Genomic DNA, 27,201 nt, shown 5'->3' with positions numbered 1-27,201 from the left:
ACTGTGCAGCCGAATAAACTGTAGATTATTTGTCACCTCTTGTTTTGCAGTCTGGTTCTGTCTTCATTGTTTCTGATGGTGCTGCTTTCCCCTCGTTCACCTGCAGAAAAAAACAACAACAAAATCTAAAGTGAGTTCAATTTAGAAGCACAGAGACTTCTCAAGTTAGAGTTCTCAAGTTAGGGAGGGGCTATCTAGAGCAGAGGTGCCCAAACTTTTTGTCTCCAATCTATGCACATAACATGCTACAACAAATGCTAACTATGACAAAAGCCTTGTTTTAGTAGAACAAAATCAACTATTGCAGCAATATAGTGCAAAATGTAAACACATGTAGACTCCCTACAGTGACTTTACCTCATTCATAACTAACTTAAAGGAATAGGCCACCGTTTTTACATACTGAGATATGCTCTTACCTCACTTTAGCCTGATTAATATATCCCCGTCTGGTCTTTGTCCGTGCGCTCTGCCAGGCAAACGGAGCACATACGCAGCCTCTCCCACATGTCACATAGCTCCAAAAAAGCTCACGATAGAAGCTACCAAGCTCTTCCACGTGTTCCCTATTTAAATAAAGTTACGTGAAACGTCCGCGCAGTAACTCCTAAAGGCTATTGACGGAAGTGAGCGGGGCAAGTCTTTAGGAGTTACTGCGCGGACGTTTTGCTCCTCGTATCATTACGCCTCACAATATAGTCCCCCTTTTTATTTGCTTATAAAATCGACATGTTACATTTCTGGGTAAATATACTTCGCATGAAAACACTTCACGTAACTTTATTTAAATAGGGAACACGTGGAAGAGCTTGGTAGCTTCTATCGTGAGCTTTTTTGGAGCTATGTGATATGTGGGAGAGGCTGCGTATGTGCTCCGTTTGCGTGACAGAGCGCACGGACAAAGACCAGACGGGGATATATTAACCCGGCTAAAGTGAGGTAAGAGCATATCTCAGTATGTAAAAACGGTTGCCTATTCCTTTAACTAACTAAGAAAATGCCACATATGATCATTTTGACTCAATTTCTAACATGTACCTTTGTTAATATTCAATAAAAGTTGGAAAAATTGGAAAGCTAATGGTACAAGGCTCTGTGATTGATAAATACCAAGACACTTCATGTGTTTCTTTAACTTTGCGAAAGGGGTGAAACAGCGCCCCCAATTTGATGCTGGTGGCCAAAAAGTGCACTGCAACCACATTTACCATCGAGAATGAATGGGAGAGCGTTAGTATTGGCGTTAGTGGGTGCAGCTGCCTGATGCTCTCTCATCGATTGAATTTCTCCATCTGTGAGGGCCCCACTTGAGGAACCCAGCTATAGAGCATCTTTGCGCAGCTGTGCAGATTGCATTCTCGTAAGATTGTATTTTCAGCCTTGTTTTAAATTATTAGACTTTTCTGGAGGTTTAGAAGTAAATAGAGTTGAATAATGTGAAAAATGATATAATTGCACTGCTAGACCGGTTCAACAAAGCATGTTTTCAAAAAGAGCATCAGAAAAGTAACAAATAAAGCAATGAAAAAATGTCAAAAAAGTGACGACAACGTGGCAACAACGTGAGGAAATAGCTCCATTTTGATTCACTTTGTAGGTCTTTCAAATGAGGTGTGAAACTGGTCTATAAGCTTTAACCTTATGGATTTGGGTAAGGTTACGAGGTTAAAACAAATAATAATAAAAACAAATGATCCCCCCAAAAAAATTTAAAAAAATAAAAACTAGGATGATGCTGAATGGGACTAATCTTATGTCCCAAGTAATCTACAACGTCCCAGGATCGAGCATCACAATATCCTGCCTATTACAGCGCGCTACATTGAAAAACTCAACGATGTGAAAGCAAAAATCATATGTTTCTACTTGGCTTTGTGTCTATGAATCCACCCAGCATGAACTCCTGCACAAGGCCCGCAGTGTCGAGACTGTATTTATGGAACCATGCGGCGCGACTCTTCCCCCTAAAAACACATTTTGACAGTGCGCGGCCTGTCCCAAAAGCACACTTACTCCTCTGTTCCCTTTCAGCCGGGACATCCCACACAAGCCTTCTATCCCCGCCTCTGCCTGCCCCCCCCCCCCCGTCCCGCTGACCAGCCCCTCTCATGTCCGTAACGAGAGCCATGTGGTGCGAGGACATCGTTACAGAGTTTACAGATACAGCTCACAGCTTGTTACAAACACTTCAAGTTGTATTGGCCATAAATGGACACGGAAATGAAGCAAATCAGCATGTATCTGTTGATCAAGTTCAAGACCTTCAGACACTGTTGTTGTAAATGATTTCCTTATATACTGTAATTCAATAAATAAGCCAATGTCTCAAGTGTGTCTCCACTACATATTGATGTGTGCTGTAAATGACATTGTCCCGTCTATTTGGCTAAACTCTCTCAATCTGGACACATCGGAACTGCATCTTAGAGGCGTCCAATAGGAGCGGTCCCTCTGATGAAGTCATTCTATAATTTTAGTTATGCCTGTGCTTAAACAAGCACTTTTTCTCCAGTTCGTCAATCCCATATCTAAAAGCTACTGGGAAGAAAGAGTCAAAATAGTGGCAAAAACGAGACGTGAACATGGATGAAAGTGCAAAAAAAGACCAAAAAAAGTTAGAAATACTCAAAAACACAAAAATAAAGCAATAAAAATGTGAAAAAAGCAACAAAAAACTAAAAAAAAAAATAATACAAAAAAATGTGGAAAAAAAATACAAATATGCCTCAAAAAATATTTTAAAAAGGAACAAAAACGTGATGAAAAACTGCCAAAAATACAACAAAAAAGTGACAGAAATGTGGAAACAGCGCACGAGAATGAAATATCAAAACTGGAGGAAATGTGTTTGGTTATGGATATGGTTAAAGGGACGAGACGGAGCTAAAAAATTAAAAAAAAAATATGTATTTCCTCCCCCTACATGTTCCAGCATGTAGAATGTAGAATGAGCCCAGACCTGTTCCCCACAACTGCTTCTAAAATCCTGCACTGTCACTCAAAAACCTGTTACTTCGGGTCCGAAGTGCCGTCATGCATGAGCTTAATATACAAGCTGCAGTGACGCATATGACCAGAGGTGGCAGTAGTGAGTATAAATGACCAACTTGTATCCAGTCCCTTTAAAGTGACGGTTAAGGGGTTAAATGGTCAGCGCTCTTGTCTCACAGCAAGAAGCTTCCGGTTTTGATTCTTATAGACCATATGGGGCTTTCATGTGCAGAGCTTGCATGTTCTAGTTTATGGGTGGGTTTCCTCCAGGTGTTCAAATTTCCCCATCTAGACATAACATCATCATTCTCCATTCAGACTCTACGTTCATTGTATAAAAAAGACATTATACATACAACCATATAAACAGCCAGACAAAGACAAGACTCACATAAAACAATATATACAAGATTATAAAAGACAGCTACTGTATACCAATGTTTCCATCAATACTAGACCAATTGTAGCTCTGGTCAAGCTCTGGATATGAGGAAAAAAGGAACAAATAAGTATAATGATGTTGAACAGAAAACTTCCTTACTTACTTCTTCTAACAGCACCATTATTACAAGAGAAGCCTTTTTCACACTAAACCAATTCAAAGTGAAGATAAGAAGTGCACAAAAACTTCACAGCTGCAGAAATGTATGCAGTGCTAGATGTAATGAGTAATGATGACACACCTCACACCGTATCGTAACACTGCAGACTCAGCTAATCTGCAGACCGAGCGGTTTTGGCCTCACCTCAAAGATACTACAGCGGCAGAGGAAGCTGAAGAAGCAGCAAAAACAAAGAGGTCTATATTTAAAATGTTGAATAACGGAAACAAATCCAATACTTTCTAGCTTGGTTGAAATTGGGTGGTGGCAGCTGACAGGGCACATCAGCTGTGCTCCACGTGGTCGCGGGTGACTCAGCTCGGGCCCGTCCCGGATGGAGACTGTATTCGTCACCTCATTAGGACCTCAAAGGGAGCGCAGTCACTTTAAAGCACAGAGTTACAGGTGGAGCACAGCGGGACAGGCTGACTAACATCCTTCACACAAGCGCACAGGAGGTGGCTGTCTTGTATATACGTGTATGAGGAGACGGGGGGCGCAAAGTAAACGAGCAGCGAGGCGGAGACCGGTTTGAGGAAGGAAGGATAGCAGGGTTGCTAGGGCTACAGTTTTCTTGAGGAAATTTTCGAGAGTTTTTGGAGGTAAAAAATTGTCTGTGAGTTTTGGAAAGCTATTATCAGTATAAAATAAGTATGGCCAAGATGGGCAGCAACACAAACTTTCCACAATATTAAAACATTACATAGGAATAACGTAGTTAAAACATTCACACACTCGATACCAATTCAATTTTCTAGCCAGATTTAGTGTAGATTAACCATAGAAAAAAATAATAGACATCGTCTGCTCACTCCTCCCCATTTGCCATAATGACCACGTTCGAAAGGGAATCCATGGCGTAGACCAATCGTAAGGGCACCCGCGCCATTAGCTCCAATGCTAACGGCCTGTCAATCAAAATCCGGCCATAGTATACGAGATCTCTAAAATGTTCCAAAAAACAGCCTGGTTTCTTTAATTGTACACAGCGTGATCACAGGAGCAAAATCTAGCTGTAGAAAGTTTTAAAAAAATTAGAAACCTGGCTTTTAGTTGCTTAGAACGTGTGTAAAACAAGTCGTAGTTGGCACAATTGATCCTGCACTTGATCAAAAGCTGATTGAAGATACTGAAAGGCCTTTGCAGGGCCGGGAGCCGAACAATAAATCACTGTATCATAGGCGTAAAAGTGAAGTATTTTGTCCAACGCTATTTATATACAGTGTAAAAAGCAGGGGCCCAAATATGGACCCTTGAGGCACACCATGTTCTTAATAGCCTTGTTCTTAATAAAAATGTCAAATCTTAAATCCATTATCAGTGCAGCTGTTCCTGCATGAAACATCCAGTTCCTCAGACAGTGCCGTGGCTAAAACATGTAGGAAATTACACATAGGTTGTACAGAATTTCCGTGAGTTTAGCTGCTGAAACCTGAACTTCAAAAAGGACAATGGGGTTAGAGTTTGGTATGATACAGAACACGGACGCCTATTGCATCCACACAGCACAATAAAGACCAACAAAATCAAACCTCAAGTAAACCAACTCTCTCTTTTTGCAGTGTGGACTGATGCAGTTTAAACGGAGCTAAAAACAATATCTGCCATCTGGAGCGATAGAGCTTCACTATCTGGAGAAGGAGGTCACCAATGCCTGGCAATCAAGAGCAATCAAGAGGAGTTCTGCACTCGAAACACAGCGAGGAACGCCCCGTCTGTCCTTTTCACTTCCTCTTTTGTTTCTTCAGTACAGGACAGACAGATGTGGCCAAAGTGAAGTGAAAAAGGCCTGGGGTCAGTTACAAACAAAGCAGGGACCAAACCAAGGTCATCTGACTGAGAGCGAAATAAACTCTCAGTCAGATGTAAGACTTTGTGATATATAGTGGCTTCTTGAAATATGGATTTTGCATCATCTAACTAATAACAAACAATTCAGCAATGTATTGTGGAGCCCAACTTAACCTGTCTACTCCCACATGAACAAGACCTGACAAAAACATGGCAAAAGAAAAGCTACAAAAAAGTGACAAACATGTGACAAAAACATGACAAAAATACAACAAAAAAGTGGCAGCGTGGTAACATCGTGGCCTTAGCTTTCAAATGAAGCCTATAGGCTGTGAACTTTCCAGTCGAGAAGCTTTTAGATTTGGAGAAAATGTGCTTGGTTAAGGCGGGGGATAAGAAGTTAAAATACACACAAAGCCTTCGCAATTGAGTAGAGAATATGACACAAAGCATAGAAATACTCCCTACAAAGTACAAAGTATATTTCTTGTTATGACTAATATGAAAAAATGTGACCTTATTACATATTTAAAGACAAGATGCAGCTTGTGCCGCTTGTTGATCTATTCCCACGCCTCACCCAAAATGAATGTATGCAAAAAATCCTCTATGCCAAAAGCGCCAAAGTAAAATCTCACATAAATCTCTTGCAATATCACACACAGAGCATAGATATTGACATCCAAATACTGCTTACTAATAGCGTCAAAAGTTCCCTCCAAAAGAGTCCTACCTTTGCCAATAGAGTTCGCAGCCAAATGCAGTGAGACAGTTGGATATGTGCTACATCAGCTCAGCGCGGGCAGAGACACAGTGTGGATATGTAAACGTAAGTCAAAACCTCTCCCTCCCTCTCTCTCTCTCCTTGTAGCCTGTCTGCCCCGTGGAGCTCTCACTTCTGCTTTGCTTGTCAAATCTCTGCAGCACTTCAGGAGCGCGACCGTGGGGGCCGACTTGAGACCGCTTCCTGAGTAGAAACGGGGAGGGGATCGCGGGGCCCGAGGCTTCCTGGTTGGTACAATACAATGATGAATCACTTTTTGTATGGGTTTTTAATTATTTTTTGGGCTTCTTCCTGTTCTTAGGCAGAGATGACGACATAGCACGTTTTAAAACACAAGATGTTCTTATAAGATACAACCGAGAAAACCCTGTGCACAGTCAGAGCAAGAACATGTTTGTGGCTTTTGGCTTCTTCATGCTGGTACAGAGGGTATGGACATGATGTCAATATGATGTAAATATACTTCCTGGACACACTGAATACTTTGAACTGTGTTTCTGCAAATAGTAATCTAGTAATCAAAGTAAGATTATCTTGAAATGTGTAACCCTTATTTGAGTAACTAATTTCAAGAAATCTGCCCATATTTCTATTGTTGAAAAAAGCCCCATTAAAACGCACATGTGTCTTTTCGTCTCCATGGAGATGCTGACTCAAAGCAGCCAAATATGAGATTAAAATAGCCAACCAAACCTTTGATTACCAGTAGTAACAGTAGTAGTTACTCAAATCAGGGGCACATTTAATTTCAAGAAAATTGTACTCAGCCTCTTAACCCTCACCGGAACCAAGCACATTTTTCTCCACTTTGGCTTTACCCAAATCTAAAAGCTTCTTGAAAAAAAATCTTGAAAAAAAACCCACAAAAATGAAACGAAAACATGTCAAAAAAGCAAGCATAGAATAACAGAAAACTGACAGCAAAGTGACAAAAACGCAAGGAAAAAGATCTATTTAAAGAGACTAGATGCAAGTTGGTCATTTTATGCTCACTTCTGCCACCTCAGGTCTTATGCGTAACTGCAGCTTCTATATTAAGCTGGTGCATGACGGCACTTCAGACCCGAAGTAACAACTTTTTCAGTGACAGTGCAGGATTTTAGAGGCAGTTGTGGTGAACAGGTCTGGGCTCATTTTACACATTAGGACATGGCTGGAACATGTAGGGGGAGGAAAATACATAATTTTTACTTTTTTAAACTCCGTATAGTCCCTTTAAATGAGTTTTGTAGGTCTTTGCTTTCAAATGAGGCGCCACACTGGCCTGTAGACTCTCACCTTTTAGATTTGGGAAGACTGAATTGGATAAAATGCACTTGGTGAAGAAGGGGGTTAAGAGGTTAATAGTATTTAGTTGAATTTCGAGACTTTTACTTGTTTAGAACTTCTTGAGTCATATTTTAGTTTGTTATTGCCTTGTTTAGACTTGATTCCCAACTTTAATCCTGGTATAGTCCGGTTATAGACCAGGCTTTGATCCCGAGGTAGTTTTCTTTTTGACCGGTTGTGAGTTGATTTGTACCTTGGCTACTTCTGCTCCATCCACTTCCAGGGATCGCGGTCGGAGCTTGATGGGCTGGTCTTTGAAGATGTCGCCAAAACCAAAGCCTCTCACCTGCAGAGGAAGAGAAAAAAACAATAATATGAACATAAATGTGAAATTGTGATTGAAAGGAGAGAGTTGGCTCCTGTAATGGGCAATTGGCTGATCAGCTGTGGCATAAAAGGTGGTTTATCTTTTGTTTTACACGACGGCTGTAAAATATGCGAATATGAATCAACCGAGCATAAATCTGCCTGTGAAGCTGGGGCACGGGGAATAGGAGTAGCATGTCCTAGTTCAAGTTTAGAGACAACACCAATTATCTCAGTCCCGTTAATACCTTGGCGGTGGCGTCTGTATTTACTGAACACAGTCATTACCTTCTTGGGCTGGATCTCCACTGACCCCGTGTCTGAGCGGCTGTCTGCGCCGTCGCTCTCGCTGCCCGGGCTGTCCTTACCTGAAACGCAAAAACGATCATATCTAAACAGAAAATGAAAAGTATAACAATAAATCTAATGCATTTCAGGACATTCTTAATATTGCCTTCCCAACAAGCGCACTATGAAAGCTTTTAATAATGAGAACAGACCTTTCAGATAGTGACAGTTCCCCAAGCACAGGTATGTGGCTGCTCAATATATCGCCAAATTATTGTAATATCCATATAGACATTCCACCTGACTAACAACATCTTTGGTCTTTTTTTGACTGAGCACACGCGTAAAGACCAGACAGGTACACATCAACTTGTCTAAGCTCAGGTAAGAACATATCTCAGTATGGAAAAACGGTGGCCAGTTCCTTTAAAGAGAATAGATGTAAGTTGGCCATTTTATGCTCACTACTGCCACCTCAGGTCATACCTTCTATATTAAAGCAGTACTAGTAACATGTTTACCTTAATAAATCCTTTCCGTAGTCCCTGTGGGGGTAACACAAGTGTTTATGGGATGATTGGAGGGTCTTTCATCTCCCCCTGGTCGAAAACCATGTTTGCAACTTGACTGCCACCGGACCGGAGCAAGCAATACACACTAATGGAATCACGAAGAAGAAGCTAACATGCTAACGGGCAACGCTAACTGCGGGCTCACGTCACTTTAAACAGTATTTACAGCCAAGTTTGAGTGAAAAAAATATTTCCATTGTATAATTGGATGTGCAATATCCCTCTCTCCCTCCACCTTTCCTGTCAGCGTAGTATTTACTCTCCAAGACAACTAATAAGTTAAAAAATCGTAACTTGCTATGACACCTGCAGTTGCGCTTATGGCCTCTAGGGGCAAGAGTTACTTAGTACTGCTTTAAGCTCATGCATGACGGAAATTCGGACCCGAAGTAACACCTTTTTCGGTGACAGTGCAGGATTTTAGAGGCAGTTGTGGTGAACAGGTCTGGGCCATGGATCTATTATATTAAACGTTCTGGGTTCATTCTACACATCAGGACATGGCTGGAACATGTAGGGGGAGGAAAATACATAATTTAAACACTTTTCAACTCTGTATAGTCCCTTTAAGTAGAGATTTACACAGTTTGACTTGCGTTGGATGTTTGTTTCAATGTAATGTGTCAAAATGGTTCAGAAAAATAACACAATACGTTTTTGTTGCTCATTTCGTCGCTGTTTTGACGGTTTTCAGGTGGGAGCTAAGAGGTTGAAAGTTTGACTGTAGCCATTTTTTCAGCCCAGATGAAACACTGAAACTAGACTAAATGTTTGTCATCACTGAGTTTCATCAGGCTAAAAAAAATATTACCTACATTAGAAAACATAAATATATTGCAAAGCTGTATAGTTTTATACTTTTTAAAAATCTATTACGACTCACTTGTGCGTCCGCTGCGGAGATCCTCCTGCGATGTGTCCACAGACGGCGTCTCTGACTCCAAAACAATCTCTTTGGTGAAATTTGAAGGGAACATCCCAGTTTTACCGTGCAGCACTCCCTCCCACCAGCCCTCCTCCACCTGCGGGCAGAGATAAAACATCAATCACAGAAAAAAAACTCCTCTGACAGTGTCTCAGCACTCCCGTGTTTTTACCTCTGCGATGATGTCGATGATGTCTCCGATCTTCAGCTCCAGCTCGTCTTCGTGTTGCGGGGCGTAACTGAAGGCAGCTTTACACCGACGCTTACGGATCTGCTCCACTGTCAGATACGGTCACAGCAAAGACAGAAATCAGACACAGGGACACTCACAATGTTTCTGCAAACAATTCAGTCAAAGATACTCGAGTAAAGGTAAGTATGAGAAATTAACTCTTCTTTTAACTATAATTTCACAATGAATACTAAACAGCCCTAAGACATCTGAAGTATTTCTATTCACATAATGTGCAAATATATATATAATAAATATAATAAACATAATATATATATATGTTTGTTCATGTATATTTTGTATGTTTTGATGGATGTTGAAGCAGTAGATGTGCATATATGTATGTGTGTGTATACTTTTGTCTAAAATGGGTGGGATGGGTGGGTTATATACAGCAGAAGGAAAATGTATGTTAATGCTTTGGAATTTCTCACATTTCTGCCTAAATTGGTCATAAAATGTGGTCTGATCTTTATCAAAATCATAAAGATGAGTAAACAGTGTGTGCTTAAACTAATACCACCCAAACATTTACATGTTATCATATTTTTGATAGCCATACCATGTAAACATTCACAGGGGAGGGAGGAATAAGTAAGTGAACCCCTGTATTAAATAGCTGGCTGACCTTCTTTTGCTATGGCTGAATGGCAGATAAAAATATGATAAAATGTAAATGTTTGAGCGGGATTAGTTTAAGCAGACACTGTTCATTCATTCTTATGATTTTGATTAAGATTAGACCACATTTTAGGACCAATTTAGGCAGAAATGTGAGAAATTCCAAAGCGTTCACAAACATTTTCCTCCCACTGTACATGTTTCTGAGGAGTCTAATATACTTAATCCTGTGAAACGGTCATTGGCCAATTGTTAAACCTGTGCTTGAGGATTGAAAAAACAAGATGGTTAATCTCAAGTGGTTCTTCTCAATATGTAAATGTGAAATTTAGCCAGGGGGGCACTTCACTTTCAGAGACAAAGACAATGTGAGGGTTCACCGCTGTGCCACCGTGCTGCTATGTTGATCTGCAACTACACTGCCAGACCACAAAAAAAGTCACCAGCTAGACTTAAACTGTTATGATCTGGGTTGCGCCAAGTGGTCAGGTCGAGGTTCAGCGACACTATGTGCCCAAAGAATGAAATCAGCCGACAACATCCTAACCTAAGAGATTAATCACCAGGCTATTCAAATGGATTTCTCCTTCCCTAATGACATATTCCAAGATGACAATTCCGGGATTCTTCAGGCTTACATTGTGAAGGAGTAGTTCAGGGAGCATGAGTCCAGATCTTAACCCCAGTGAGAGTCTATGGGATGTGCTGGAGAAGGATTTGCACAGTGGTCACACTCTCCCATCATCAATACAAGATCTTGGAGAAAAATGAATGCACTGGATATTTTGTCATTGCAGCAACTTTCTTTTATTGCCAGGCAGTGTATTCTTTCTGCTTCTGCTGCACCTACTAGTTCTACTCCCATTACTTCAACTTTTTACTCGACCGTTGCTGACAAGGCTCTTCACCACAATAGAAACCAAAGTCAAACAGATCAGACTGTCATTGCCTTTCTTCTGAGCTTGGCAGCACTAGAGAGCGGCACACACTGACCCTTTTAATAACAAACCAGTGACAGTAACCAGCTACAACACCAAACTGTCCACAGCCTCCCGTTGCAGCGCTCTGGTGCCTAAAGCTCCTCATTACTCCTGACTCACTCAACACCAGCTGAGCTTAAACCGCTGCAGTGCCCTCTCTGTCCACTAGGTGTCCTCCTCCTTCCTCTCACACTCAAGCGCCAGGTTCAGGAATAGCTCTAGTGCATCGTTTATTCATGAGGCACTTGGAGTAGAGGCGCCAGCAATAGCAGTAGCAGCATATGTTGTGACTAGTTGCAGGAGCGTAGTTTAAAAGATTCAGAGAGGAGCCAGGATTAGAAATATAATCTTAATCTATTCTTTTATCATGAAGGATAAACAGATCACGCCCTGTAGGAACTGATGATGCAATAACAGGCCAAAAGGGAAATGAAATAGTTTAAAAAGCCACAAGTTTGAAGCAATTATTCCAACAAATTTGATCACATTGTTGGCCTTTGTGTTGTTTACCTTTCTTTCCCGGTCGTACCCCGGTGTCGGTGGACACAGGACTGGCCCGGCCGTTCGACAGCTCATTTTTAAGGAGCGTGGCCTGTCCCCCATCGCGCTTTCCTTCTTTCTTCATCTCCTGCAAGAGCAACACAAAACATGTCATGAGGGATGTATACCAAAGACAAAAGCCATGGTTTACATAACGCTATTTACAGTGAAAAAGGTGTAGTGACCAAATGTGGACTTTAAACCAAGGATCTTCCGTTTACAGGGCCATAGTTGTTCTTTTACTGAGCTTAATCACATTCAAATGACAATATCAGTCAGGATTAACAATGTACAAAGGCAGCCGATAATTAAATTTACACTTTTTTGTTGCTCTTTTGATTTTCTGTTGCGTTTTCATCCTCATTTTCAACACATTTCTGTTGTTGTCCTTCTTGGGATGAGACTCCCTAATCTGCATCCTGTCCTACCCCATGGGTTTTTAATGCCTCACACAAGGACACAGGTGCAGATGGGGGCAGTCAGACCCTAATCTACTAATCTACCTGGAACTGCCACCTTAACGTGGTGGAGGGGTTTGAGCACCCGAATGATCCTGGAGCTCTGTTGTTGGGGCTTTGTGGGGGTCTCCCATGGCAAACAGGTCCTAGGTGACAGGTCAGACAAAGAGCGGTTCAGAAGCCCCTTATGAGAGACCAACAGGCCCGGTTAGAACCATGAGGCCGTCCTTCTGTGGACCCACCACCTGCAGGAGGAGCCATAGGGGCTGGTGCAATGTGTATCTCTCCTTTGTGTATGTGCTGTTTGTAAGCTTTGTTTTTATGTGTCAATAAAAAAAATTAAAAATGGAGTTGGCTGAAGCAATAAAGCTTATAAGAGCCTACCCCATATTCAACTCAATATACATTTACTACTTTGTTCATCTTACTTTTGAAGATGTAATTACAGATTAATCAGAGGTTTACACTGTAGTTCTTTCAGGTAGGCTCCAATACCAATCTAATGACATTATTATCACGAGTTTGCCTTGCACAACAATCCACTCCAAAAGGGGCAAATTTCCTCAGTCACTTGACCTAATACTGACTCAAAAAAATCCTTATTAGATTAGTCACAACCAGCTTCTATGACTCACGATGAAATTACTAAAATCAACCTTACCATATATTCCCTAAAATGGTCAAGCGTGTGTGGACACTGTAAGGCTCCCATTACCCGCATGAAGCTTATATAATTGCGAGATGAGTTGTTTATAATGCTGCAGATGGCCCAAAGGTAAACTGCAGCAGCCTGTGTTTTCCTCCGTCGTGTGATTTGGAAGTGGTTAAGCACTGGGCTCTGGTGGATAATGTTTTGTTAAGCTGTTACCGCTGGCTGGTTTAGGATGCAATTAAAATGAGAAAGCAATGTATGAAGCACACAGTAACGATGTCGGGGATGTTTAATGCGGGGATTATTTACAGTATACTGGACAACGCTCAAAAGCAATATATCCCATTATTATACCACTTCGACAGCAAGACCTAAATCAGAAGTAAAACATTGTAAAATTATGCTAAATTGGGAGAATCGTGACTAAAACGGCACTTTTGCACATGTTTCAGTTCTCGCACATCTATTGAAAAAGCATGTGTAAATCTGAGTGAGAAGGAAGGCCTTGGAGGAAACCCACGGGGACGCAGGGAGAATAAACAGCGAGCCCAGGAATCAAACGCCCTCACACATCGTGCTGCAAAACACATTTACTTCCTAGACGCATGATTGTAGATACACACACACAGTATGTAGTAGAAGTTTTCAAAGTCGTAAACTTGAATAAAAAGATGAGATTTTTTTTTTTTTCAATCTCGATTTAAAAGTAAATACATGTAGCCGATTCATGAACTTAGACAGAGCTTTTATACAAACCTCAGCTCAACCAAAAACAAACGCTTTCCTCTAGGAACGCACACAAATCTCTCAAACTTGGTGCTGTTTCTGCCAAAGAAACGGCTCGAGTCCCATGACGATTAGCTGAGGATTCTTCTTCTCCTCTTCCTTCTCTTTCTAGTCCTTCTTCCTCTTCTTCTCCTTCTCCTCCTTCTCCTTCTTCTCCCTCTTCTCCGCCTCCTTCTCCTTGTCCTTCTTCTCCTCTTTCTTCTACTTCTAGTCCTTCTTCTCCTTCTTCTCCCTCTCCTCCTCCTTCTTCTCCTTCTCCTTGTCCTACTCTTTCTCCTCCTTCTTCTCCATCTTCTTCTTCTCCATCTTCTCCATCTTCTTCTTCTCCATTTTCTCCTCCTCCTTCTTCTTCTTCTCCATCTTCTTCTTCTCCATTTTCTCCTCTTCCTTCTCTTTCTAGTCCTTCTTCCCCTTCTTCTCCTTCTCCTCCTTCTCCTTCTTCTCCCTCTTCTCCGCCTCCTTCTCCTTGTCCTTCTTCTCCTCTTTCTTCTACTTCTAGACCTTCTTCTCCTTCTTCTCCATCTCCTCCTCCTTCTTCTCCTTCTCCTTGTCCTACTCTTTCTCCTCCTTCTTCTCCATCTTCTTCTTCTTCTCCATCTTCTTCTTCTCCATTTTCTCCTCCTCCTCCTTCTTCTTCTTCTCCATCTTCTTCTTCTTCTCCATTTTCTCCTCCTCCTCCTCCTTCTTCTTCTTCTTCTTTTCCATCTCCTCCTTCTCCATCTTCTTCTTCTCCGTCTTCTTCTTCTTCTCCTCCATTTTCTCCTCCTTCTTCTTCTTCTTCTTCTTCTTCTTCTTCTTCTTCTTCTTCTTCTTCTTCTTCTTCTTCTCTTTCTTCTCCTTCTTCTTACTCACTAAAGCTGGTATATAAACTCTGACATCTCCAGGACTGCCATTGCTCCAGCAAGTTCATGTTTCCCCAAAGCCAGTCTCACTCATTAACCTCTTAACTTGACCATTGTTCTGGGGCGGCACCATTTGCATCGACAAAAGCCCTCCTGCTTCTATGGCCAAGATCTGAAGAGACAAATGTATAAGGGAACCACTAAAAATAGGCCCCAACCAAATCTGTTTCCAGTTGGCTCATATTTCCTCACAAACACTTCTTTTACTCCAAACCAAGTCATCTCCACATGTTACAAAACTCCACTGAGTCCAATTAAGTGTGTACTGATTTTGACAACATTCAGAAGAGAGAAAACCCAACTGTGAGAAAAAAACACAGATATCCTCTAAAATTCAGCCCAAAATTAACTTATTTTTTTTAGCCCCTGCTATTATTTTCCAGCTCTTTCTCCGGCGCACTTTGCCCTTTTCGCCGATGCCATTTTGAAGCCACAGCAGTTTGAAATCCCGTCTCCTCAGAGCGTGCTGTGTTTACCTGCTGCCTCCGGAAGAGCTCATGAAGTTTGTGCAGAGACACAAACAAACACTCAGGCGCAACCTCCCATTACTGTCCCCGCGACTTTCACTACAGCACACAATAACAAGAAATAACAAGACCAAAGGAAATTGAGCAAGAGGAATGAGGAAGAGGAGGGGAGAGACGAACAGAGAAAGGAAATTGAAAGATGTGCCATGTGTCGAGAAGATCATCGTTTTTGTTATTGGGGCTGCGTTTAACAAGAGGGATAAGAATCGTGCAAGGATTGACGGCAACACTTTAGATTATATTTTTTTTAAATTATTATTATTAATACATTTAAAAAGGATAATGAACAGATAAAGTAAAAAATCAAAAGAGAGAATCAAAAAAACAACAAGAAAAAAAGGAAAGAAAAGGAAAAACAAGGAAGAAAGCAACCTCAGGCAGATTTACTATATTTGTACTGAAACATTTACAAAGCCATTAGAGAAGACATATACAGTACATAAGGGTAAAAGTGATCTTTTCATTATCACAATCGAGAGAAAGTCATTGCTGGCTTTTAGAGCAGCACTTCAAGGGACTATACAAGTTTGAAAATGTTAAAATTAAGTATTTTTATCTATGTTCCAGCCATGTCCTAATGTGTTGAATGAGCCCAGACCTTTTCACCACAACTGCCGAAAATCCTGCACTGTCACTCAAAAAGTTGTTACTTCGGGTCTGAAGTGCCGTCATGCACGAGCTTAATAGAAGCTGCAGTTACACGTAAGACCTGAGGTGGCAGTAGTGAGCATAAAATGACCAACTTGCATCTAGTCTCTTTAATGAATGAAAAAGAACCAAATAGAAAATTCAAGGCTTAGGTCGCTTAGGTTTATTATTTCAGAAGAAACAATGGCTGCAAAGACTCAAAGGACTCTGGTAAAGATGACAAACTTTGAGAAAGCTTGTGACTGACGCACATTTAATTCAGTTATGTTACGCCACGTTTGTCTCCCTGTAGCTTTGCAAAGGATGCCGGTGGTTGTCTCTCAAATGAACCTGCGTTAGCTCTCGGCGCAGACTCTTTTCTTTGACATGTTCCTCATGAGGGAGTTTCATCTTAGTTTTTCTTTTGCTGTCAATCCAAACAAAAAAATCCCACACCTCAGACTTTACTTTCTTCCGGGGAGTAAAGCCTGAGTAAAGTCTGAGTGTGGAGTTATTCACCGCCTCGTTGACTTGTTCACTCGCCCTGACAGCTGATTAGTGGAGCGGGACCACCACATCTCACAACCAAGGAACTTTATATTTAGCTACAGTATTATCTTCAGGAAGTCCGTGGAAACAGTGATGTGTCCACGCATCCAAATATACTCAGAGAATTTGCGCAGGTGCTCTTGGGAAAAAAGCGGCAAACCTAGGCACTAAAAGGATGTCTACATACTTTCAATGTGAATCCAGAAAGCCTCTCTTTGATTTGATGAGTTTTAAGAACCTCAATCCAGCTTTAACTCAGAGATGGCTGTCGGGGGAATATATACATACAGAGAGAGACGTTGTAAGACTGGACTGTAATCTAAGTGTTGCCGGAATCTCCCCAAAGTAAAATATAGGGTATAGTAACTAAAACGTAGCCCTGGACATGTTGAAAAAACAACTTTTCTTATGCACTGTCCGTTTCAAGGGGCTGCACTGTAGGAAAGTGACCCGTGTTGTGCGTACATTACTCACAAAGTAGGACAGTGTGAATACTCTGCTGCAAACAGGTCACAGCTCTGTGCCCTAAAACTGGATATAGAGGTCGGTAGACGTTATGAACAAAGTATCATTAATTCCTGTGCCGTCATACTATTTTCAAAATACATGAAAACATAGAGAGGTGGAAGGGATGTTGAAGCCTTCGCACGTTTGTAGTCCTTGGGGTAAAGATGGGCAACATTGGACAATATGCACATTTATAATAGCGGGTTTATTTCTAGAGCCTAGAAACCACCAAAAATCTGCCAAAACTGCTGACTAATCATTAAAATAAACTTGATGTCTTATCTCTCAAATTTTTTTATTAAGTTCTTTTTCTATCTAAAATAAGATGTCTACCAGCACAGTTTTGCTTATTTCTGATAGTAAATATCCCATGATCATCATTATCAAGGAAGCCTCCAAAAATACAGTATTGAGACATTAATTATAAGTCAATACAGTCCACTCCAAGCACCTTAATGACACCTTTGCTTACTTACTTCCATATAGGGGCAGCAGAACAAGCTAGTTTTCCATTAGAGAGCATTGCACTTTATACTCTCATTTCAAACAACTGTAAAGCCTGGTTTCTAATGTTTTAAGACTTTCTACAGCTAGATATTGCTTATGTGCACACGCTGGGTTAGTTACAATTCAAGAAACCAGGCTGGTTTATGTAAGGAACATTTTAGAAATCTCGTAAACTAATGAGAGCCTTTGATTGACAGGCTGTTAGCATAAGAGCTAACGGCGTGGTTACGACCGAACTACAAGCCCTTTTTAGGAACATGCTCGATCAAAGCTGGGTAGACAGAGTCTTTAAATCCAGCATAGATTCCCTTTCGAACATGGTCATTATGGCAAACAGGGAGGAGTGAGAAGACGCTGTCTCTTGTTTTTACAGTCTATGGTTAGACGGCCAGAAGCATGTCTGCACACATCTGTACCATAGGACCCTCCAACTATCTAACACTAACACCAGGCTACCTGATAGTACCTCAGGGTCTCCCTTCCAGATACTAACCAGGCTTGATCTGCTTAGTTCCCGAGATCTGATGAGAACAGACGACAGCAAACTTGTATGGCCATGCCCTGAATGAACAGATTTTTGTGAATAAAGTATGAATGCCCCTCCTGGAACCGCCACCTTAGCGTGGTGGAGGGGTTTGAGCACCCGAATGATCCTGGGAGCTCTGTTGTCAGGGGCTTCTTGTCCCTGGTAGGGTCTCCCATGGCAAACAGGTCCTAGGTGAGGTCAGATAAAGAGCGGTTCAGAAGCCCCTTATGTGAGACCTACAAGCCCGGTTAGAATCGTGAGGCCGTCCTTCTGTGAACCCACCACCTGCAGGAGGAGCCATAAGGGGCTGGTGCAATGTGATTTGGGCAACTCCAACAGCTGCCCCACGACCCGGAAATGGAAAAGTGGAAGAAAATGGATGGATGGATAGATGGATGGATGGATGGATGGATGGATGGATGGATGGATGGATGGATGGATGGATGGATGGATGGATGGATGGATGGATGGATGGATGGATGGATTGATGCTCAATTGTCACCAAAACAAATGATCAGGTTCAACATTTGTGAATATACTTTTGGGATATTTCCAATCAAAATACAATGTTATTGATCCAACATAGCAGGCTGAGTATGCCACATATAGCAGATAAGATGCACCAAGCCACTGGCACTGAAATCCCTATGAAATCCCCACAACCGCATTTCACATTTCAGCTGCACATTCATGGCGGCTTCATAATCCCCGGCCTGTAGCGTAAGGAGCATCACTGACTCAGACCCGGACTTGGTGTGGCGTGAAGTCTTAATGAGACCAGAATCCAAAAATACCAACAGCACAAGAGGTTTCCCAGACAACTGAGAGAGGAGCGGAGAGCAAAAGGTTACGCGACCAAGTAAACTGGGACTGTTTTTGTGTGGAACAGACGTGGAAATGAACCAATTATTTCTACTTAAAAGGCGGGATGTGTAGTATACTTTTTAACGTTTCATAAACATTATCTATTTGTGTCCCGCAGGCTAAGCAAGGACCAGCCTGGTTAAAATGCGTTGGCGTTCTTGTCTGCAAGACTTTTAATCTTGCTCAGAGTGCCTCGGATTTGTAACTTCGCCCATAATACAAGCGCTAAAGGCCATCGGCTGTTTTTATAAGTACCATAGTTGTTGTTATACCACTATGGTTGGCCAAAAATCTTGCTCAAGTCTCACTATTTCTTACTCAATATTGAAGATGCAGCACTTGAGCACAATTTGAGGTACGTTTCCTCTATGGATTTGACAAAAAAATCAGTATAACGTGTTCTTGTGAGCCTGCAGCACAGGCTGGCACTCAGCTGTGGAGACATTCCTCACAGCTAAGAGGATAATTCAATTGTGACACGAGGTTTGGCTGCTGCTTTCCCTGAAGGAAGTGACTTATTACTGTGAAATGACAAGCCATGCTCAAATACTTTATGATTTTCTGTCTCTTTTTTGCCACGTTTCATGCTAAGAGGCAAGCTTAGCAGATGAGCTTGCCCATACAATGTATACATTTTTTTGAAAATGTATGGAAAAACGGTGGCCTGTTCCTTTAATAAATATTTTCCGTGGTCCGTTTGGAGGTAATACAAGTGATTATTGGGGGGGGGTCTTTCATCTCCCCCTGGTGTCTCTGGCCAGAAAACCACAATTGCAGCTTTCCTGCACCAGGTCGGAGGTACAATACACACTAATAGAATCACGAAGAAGAAGCTAACAGGCTAACGGGCAAAGCTAACTGCGGGCTAGCACCAGATAAACAGTATTTACAGGCAGGTTTGAGTGAATATCTATGGAACAGTTTGGACCTGGAAGTACCTTATTATTGTGTGTGATGTCATACTCAACAAACGTATAAAACCGTCACCGGACGCGCTCTGAGCAGTTCTGCCATAAACCTGCGCTTATCACAGCACCATTGATTGATTAGCATGGTGCTAGCTGAAATGTGGCTTGAGTTTTGTTTTAGTTTGGATTAATTTCCCCTGTGTCCAGCAGAGGAGGCGTGTTGTTCTGGATGCACACTCGCTAAAAACAACAAAAAGCAAAAAAAAGTAGAATGAGATGCCAAGAAGTCACAAAAGCAGCACACTTGTAATTCAAAATATTGATCAACAAATCATTAAAAATTCCCTTGAGCTTCAAAACAAAAAGGCAAGATGGAGGCTCCATTATGTGTCCTCTTGCATAACTGTTAAAAGTTAGTATGGTGTATTACTACCACCTTGAATGCTTGCTAAAAATCGGCTTAAACTGGGCATCAATAACTAATTAAATAGTTGTTAAAGTTTGAAGTTTTTCCCTTTGCATTCTTAGTGGAAAATCCCTCTTTAAATTACAATAGTGTAGAAAGATAGAAACAGGGAGAAAAGTCAGCAGATTGTCCATGACGTACAAAGTAGGTTAATGCACTTTTAATGTCGAACAGGAGACATTGATTATTTACAGGCCGTGGTGCTTTATAATGCATGTTTGTATGTTCGCCAAATGAACGTAATTTACTGTGCGTGACTTCAAAAAAGTGGTTATCTAAGTGCTGCAGAATAAACACAGAAATTCATCATCAAGGTAAAAGGGAAATAGACCAAAAAAACAGAATTATCTCGATCCCTGGCAAATGCATGCAGTTGCTGTGTCCTTGGGCTTCACTCGCTTTGCCTAGAGTGTGGGGTGTGAGTGTGTGATAGGAGGTGACGCAATAACTCGGAGAAGCTACAACATATACTCTCTAAGCCAGGTCTTCCATCAAACATGCACTTTTTTTTTGCTGATATCAATAGCAAACCTCTGCATAAACCCCATGATTATTACAGCAAGCCTCATTGCACGATACAGATTGACTTGCGATTTTTGAGCAAGTATAGAATCCAGCTCGACTTCTGCACAGTAGCGAGACACTTGCATATTCATCGTGAGACAGCGAGAAAATGCTCCTTTTATCTGGGGCTGCCTACACAAACACTCTGCACGGCCTCATCAGTCAGTGCTTCCTTTATGAGAGCTGCAGTTCACAGGCTCTTTCTGCCATTGCTGTCACTCCAACAATGCCAAACATTTCATAATCCGAGTATTTAGACGTTATTGAGACATATTCTGATAATATTTCAGATTTACAGTCTTCATTGCATCCTACTGTAGTTTTTCTCTGATTGGCTCTAGTTCTTCCTTTGTCCAAGTTCATACAAAATACAGCACTTACTTTAACGCAAGGTTTTTCTGTTAAAATGCATTTGCTTAATCCCCACTTTAACCGAGCGCATTTTCTTTACCCAAATATAAAAGCTTCTTACAGCCTGGGCCAGTGTAACGCCTCATTTGAAAGACCTACAAAACGGATCTAAGATTTTTCCTTGTGTTTCCATGTGTTGTTGCTACGTTTGTGTCACTTTTTCATCAGTTTTTTGTGGTCTGTTTTTGTTGCGTTTTTTTTTTATTTGTTGCCGTTTTTTTGTCACGTTTTTGTTGTGTTTTCATCCTCATTTACATCAAATTTCGCTGCTATTTTGACACTTTTTCAGGAAGCTTTTAGATTTGGGTAATGTCTGGATACCTGGATAATAACTCAAGAAAATGTGCTTGTGTAGGTTGTCTTTAAAGGGACTATACAGAGTATAAAAATTTGAAAATTAAGTATTTTCCTCCCCCTACATGCTCCAGCCATGTCCTAATGTGTAGAATTAGCTCTGACCTGTTCACCACAACTGCCTCTAAAATCCTGCACTGCCACTCAAAAAGTTGTTGCTTCGGGTCCGAAGTGCCGTCTTGCACGAGCTTAATATAGAAGCTGCAGCTACACGTATGACCTGAGGTGGCAGTAGTGAGTATAAAATGGCCAACTTGCATCAAGAGGTTAAAGTGGACCTTTCATGCATATAGCGTCTAAAAATAGACTTAAAACATTATTATGGGGGCCTCATTGTTGAGATTTTATGTTTTAAATTTGAAATGATGTTGCACAATTTACATACCCCTCCTGGAACTGCCACCTTAACGTGGTGGAGGGGTTTGAGCACCCGAATGATCCTGGGAGCTCTGTTGTCGGGGACTTCGTCCCTGGTAGGGTCTCCCATGGCAAACAGGTCCTAGGTGACGGGTAAGACAAAGAGCGGTTCAGAAGCTCCTTATGAGAGACCAACAGATCCGTTTAATCGTGAGGCCATCCTCCCGTGGACCCACCACCTGCAGGAGGAGCCATAAGGGGCTGGTGCAATGTTGACAAGTGGAAGATGGATGGATGGATGGATGGATGGATGGATGGATGGATGGATGGATGGATAGATGGATGGATGGATGGATGGATGGATGGATGGATGGATGGATGGATGGATGGATGGATGGATGGATGGATGGATGGATGGATGGATGGATGGATGGATGGATGGATGGATGGATGGATGGATGGAGGGAATTTACATAGTAATAATGACAGGCATTAGCGAAGACTTTGACTAGGGCTCCTCCAGCTGTGGGAATAATTTAAAAATAATTAAAAACTAACTTTCAGTTTTGATTTACACCATGGTTTACAGCTTCTGCACCATAGAAGAAGACATTTAAACAGCTTAACCAGAGGATACATAAAACTGCAAATATGTAGTGAAATACTCCAGGCTTGTCTTTGACGAGGGAACAACTTAATCAAATGGGTTTTAGCTCAAAAAAGTTGATTTTGCAAGTCTCTGTTTAATCTGTACTGAAAACAGACACTTGCTGTGTGCCAGTGTTAGTTTCAAGTTATTAACAACAAACCAGGTCAACACTATGACACACACAATACAACTTTTGAGCAACCGTTCCTTTATGACTATTGTAGCTATGAACAGAAATGCATTGCAGTCGCACAAAGGGCAGTGTGCGAGTGAAGAACTGTGTTAGTGTTTCAGAGGAAGCCCACAAGAAATGGAAGAGGAAGACAACAGTGATTCATCATCTCGAACAGGAAACACCTGCATTACGTCTCTGTTTACTTGAGTTCAACGCCAAACCAAGGTCAAGCACAGGCATTGCTAAAGCTTTTTACAAGACGACTGCCCTAGATACACAACGCTGCCTTAATGAGTCCTGTGCTTTGTGAGGGATTTCCATTAGACTACACAAAATAGAGGAAATAGCATTCATGACATTCCAGAATTTCATGTTATAACTTCAGATGGAGGGCTGAGGTCTGACATAAATCTATGGGCTATAGATACAGACGATACTGTATGTTTTGGGAAGCACAATGTGTCACTCTTTTCAGCCATTTTCTGGCGGAATGTAAACGTATTATTAAAAAACAACAATAAAGTCAAGTCAAAATCGGGCTCATATTTCACAGCAGATTGTTCAGCAGAAGCGAAAAACAGCAGTCGTCGCTAGCGTTAGCATGTAGCATGATGTTAGCATTCTCCGTTATTTTATGTATTTATGAGCTGTTGAACTATTTTCCTCCTCTCCATGTCTTTGTATCTTTATTGGGTAGAAAACTACATCCATAATTCAGCATTTGTTAAAGTTTTGGAGCAATTACAGAAAGTTAAGTCACCCCTTTGTTTTCCTTCTCAACTGCTTCAAACATGACCATATATGGGCAATTCCAGAGATGACAGTAAGCCTAAATGGAGCTGAAGATTGTATCATTAAAACTGCTAAGATTTCAGGGATTCTTGGCACATTACATAATAATAAACCAAAGAGCGATTTGCAAGTTGCTCGGCAGTTTTCCCCACTTTTCTTGTGATTGTTTTTAGCTAATGTTAGCCTGTGGACAATGTGGACACATGTCAGATTTCGAAGGTGACATTTGTAACATACTTGACCACATGATCATTGCAACAAGTTATAAGGTAAGATGGGACTTTATTGATGTCATAATGGAGAAATTCCCTTGTTGCAGCTGCTCTTAAGAACACACAACAGGGGTGCAGGTAGTCAGAACAATGTGCAATCAAAGAACAAGATATAAGTAATACTAAAGATCCATGTCATCTATATCAATCATCCACATCAATTATTTACTGCAGAAGACATGAGTAAATTGAGTTTTAAGCAATCAAATAGCAATTTTTGAACAGGTAGAAGAGGTTTCCCTGTGGTCACGCAAAAGATCATTTACTTCAGAGACCTTTGGGTTGGCTGCAAACTAAACAATGAGGCAAAGCTTCTCCACTTATAGATGCTTCGTCATAAACAATAAGCAAGTGAAGGATGAATTGCAAAATCAGCTCTCGTGAAGTAAGTCTGGATGTTCCTCATTGTCAAGAAAGACGAGTGCGAGAAATGATTTCAACCATGTTTATGATGCTTCTGCTTTCATTATTAAAGTAAAGCCGCATTGCGTTATTTCCACATTAAACCAAAAACGGTACAGGGGAAGCGTTAACAATGGCTTTTAACTCATCTGCATTGCCTTTAAGTTCCTCCCATGAGACGTCTCTGGCTCTACAGACCAGCGCTTCATTTGTAAACATGGCTTTTTCTGCATCGCATACTTTGACATTTTGACCCCTCTCCCTTCCATTCACGGTGATAATGGAGCTTCCTCTGCGCTGAATGCTTTAGAAACACTAAAACAAATCAGTCGCAGTTAAAAGCGGCGCTGAGGGAACCGTACAAGCCGCCATAATGAATGCAGTGAACCGCCATTGTGTTCACAGATTTTCAAGCCATTCAAACATTGTAAAGCAAATTCATGTCAAGGTTGTTTCAAATCTCATGAACTCCCATGATTCACAGAGGACTACAGCACAAGTATCTTTACAATTGTCATGGCAAAAACTCAAGCTACGGCTGTGCTCAGGATCTTGTATCGACAACATATTGTTATGCCTTTTGTCAAGAACTCGGTATCGTATCGAGGCACCTATAGGTAAATAAAACCAAAAAAAATCTATGTTTCACCACAGACTTTATTAAGAACGTTTCTCAATAACTATGTAATATAAAACAGAGGAATTTTCATCGTAATTGTGTTTTGCATTAAAGGCCCTGTACCAGCCTTTTTTTTTTTTTTTTTTACAAACAATGGAAGAGGAAGCCATAAATTTGAATGTTAGCTTTGGTCCAAACTCATTCCTAAGCTACCCAACTCATTAGCAGCATCCCAATTCTCTATAGAGATGAGTTTACAGACACATATTACAACTTTCAGGGTCACTTTTCAGGGTCACTTTCATAGAAATGCTAGAAAACTATCCTGTGTGTTCATGACATTGATACAAATGCTTTATAATAAGATGTAGGGGAGTCCGGGGCTATTTGTCACAGTTTTTTTTCTAGAGTTTGTTGCTCATCAACAGAACATCCCACAAGAGTCAGACCTGCATTAAATGAAAGCTTGAACCCTTGACTTGAAGTAGGCTGACAAAAGATCACAAGTTATGTTCAGTCTGGGGACCACCAATTCATTTTCTTGTAGGAGAGGTGTGGTTTATGATTGTCCATAGCTGTTTATTCAGCACTACGAATGTCTATCATATACGCTTGCACGTCGCTATAGGCAATCGAATCATCATATCCGATGACGTATTTAGAACACGGTCTAAAGCTTGATCAACAGATGCCGTGAGTAAAGTTAAAAAAAAATTCAAGCCATAAACAAACTACAAGCTTCCGTATGTCGACTAGCGCATCATTGTCTTGCCGTCCTAAGTGCTGTCAATACGAGCCTATAGGCCAAAACATGAACTTTCCCCTGTATATAAATAACATTGCAGTGCGGCAGCCCCCCAGAGGTCAGCTATCTCCTCCAGCTGACACTGTGGGGTCGGGGGAAGCCTGTTTTAAATGCCATCACTTCCCCCTCCCTTTTTTTTCAACCTGTCCATCCCCCACTTCCTGTACATTCCCCCGGCCTTTAATGTCATCCATTCCCATAAGAGAAGTCTTGTGACACTGCAGCATTACGCACAATGTGGCTCTGTCTACAGCAAGCTGGCTCCATTGTGCACCATTGTCTGTAAATGATGTTGAATGGTGAACTGTCAGTCAAGTCAGGCCTTCACACCTGACAACATGTGGACATGTGGAACCAGCTCTGTGACAGTGGGAAAGACTCATTGGTTTGCGGTATGTTTCCGCTTCCCTTTCTGAAACGTGTGGCTAAAAAATACTTCCTTTTTCTCACTATGATCATAAACACTAATGTTGCTCTTCGAATCGTCCATAACTTGATTTATTCAACAACTCCTGCCGTCGCTTTACAATGTGGAGGAAACCCGAGCAGACTTTGACATTTTGAGTTGTGTTTGCTGTAGACATTTCAGAATATTTTTGCCAAAATGTTTTGTGAAGTCAGACTAACCACACTCTAAAATAATCTTATGAAAGTAGAAGTAGAAAAAAAAATAGTATTTCAAGTCACGCAGACATTAATCTCTAATCCCCACCTGAACCGAGCACATTTTCTCCAGTTTGGCTTTACCCAAATCTAAAAGCTTCTTAAAAAAGGCCCAGTGACAAGAGAGTGACGAACATGTGCCGAAACAGCAACAATAACGCGACAGAAATTGGACTAAAAAGTGATGAATAAGCCCCCCCAAATAAACAGAGAAAAGCAACAATAACACAATACATAAGCGATAAAAACACGACAAAAAAGAGAGGCAAAAACGCTTCAAATATGTGACATAAACGTGGCAACATAAACGTTACAAACAGCTTTGTAGGTCCTAGCTTTCAAATGAGGTGTTACACTGGCCTATTGGGTAAAGCCGAACTGCATGTAAAGCTGCGCTGGGTTGAGGTGGGGGGTAAGAGGTTAAAGCCACACCGTGTAAAATTGTACCCAATAAATAAAATTAAAAATACAAGCATTTATTTTATGAGATTGAAAAATAAACTAAAATGTACAAACAAACATGAGCCTTTGCTGTGAGCGGCTCAGCTTTACTAAGACATAACTGTAACTTTACCGGGAGTGGGTGCGTCTCCAGCTCGTCTCCATGGAGATGTGACTAAAGGCAGTAGAAATTCTGCTTTAAACAGGTTAGGTCCTCATCCAAATCTATACGTTTGTTAAGTGGTGACGTCACAGCTCTATTTCCGGGTCCGCAGATGTGCGAGAAACTGCAAAAAACTCTTTGATACCACAATCAATATTTCTGTAACTCAACAGAGAGTTACTGAACATACTTATTTATCAGGCCCATTAGCCAAAAATTCTGTTCCTACTGCCATAAAGTAAGTAATATTAACCAAAATCGGTACATCCGGGAGAAAAATGCTAACGGCGCAGC

At 41.2% G+C, this 27,201-nt stretch overlaps 1 protein-coding gene across 3 annotated transcripts in view; it reads right to left on the bottom strand.

The window, feature by feature from the left end:
- Positions 1–27,201, bottom strand: part of sh3kbp1 (SH3-domain kinase binding protein 1) — a 51,092-nt gene that overhangs the window by 8,856 nt on the left and 15,035 nt on the right. For all 3 annotated transcript variants that reach the window (XM_079576586.1, XM_079576584.1, XM_079576585.1), the window contains exons 3-8: positions 11,932–12,049; positions 9,761–9,867; positions 9,547–9,685; positions 8,092–8,171; positions 7,691–7,783; positions 37–100 (exon numbers count right to left, since the gene is read on the bottom strand). In XM_079576586.1, coding sequence (XP_079432712.1) covers positions 37–100; positions 7,691–7,783; positions 8,092–8,171; positions 9,547–9,685; positions 9,761–9,867; positions 11,932–12,049 — 601 coding nt within the window. The remainder of the gene's footprint in view (positions 1–36; positions 101–7,690; positions 7,784–8,091; positions 8,172–9,546; positions 9,686–9,760; positions 9,868–11,931; positions 12,050–27,201) is intronic.

Source organism: Gobius niger (genome assembly GCF_951799975.1).
Source record: "Gobius niger genome assembly, chromosome: 18".
NCBI lineage: Eukaryota > Metazoa > Chordata > Actinopteri > Gobiiformes > Gobiidae > Gobius > Gobius niger.
This window is presented reverse-complemented; position numbering and strand designations above follow the sequence as displayed.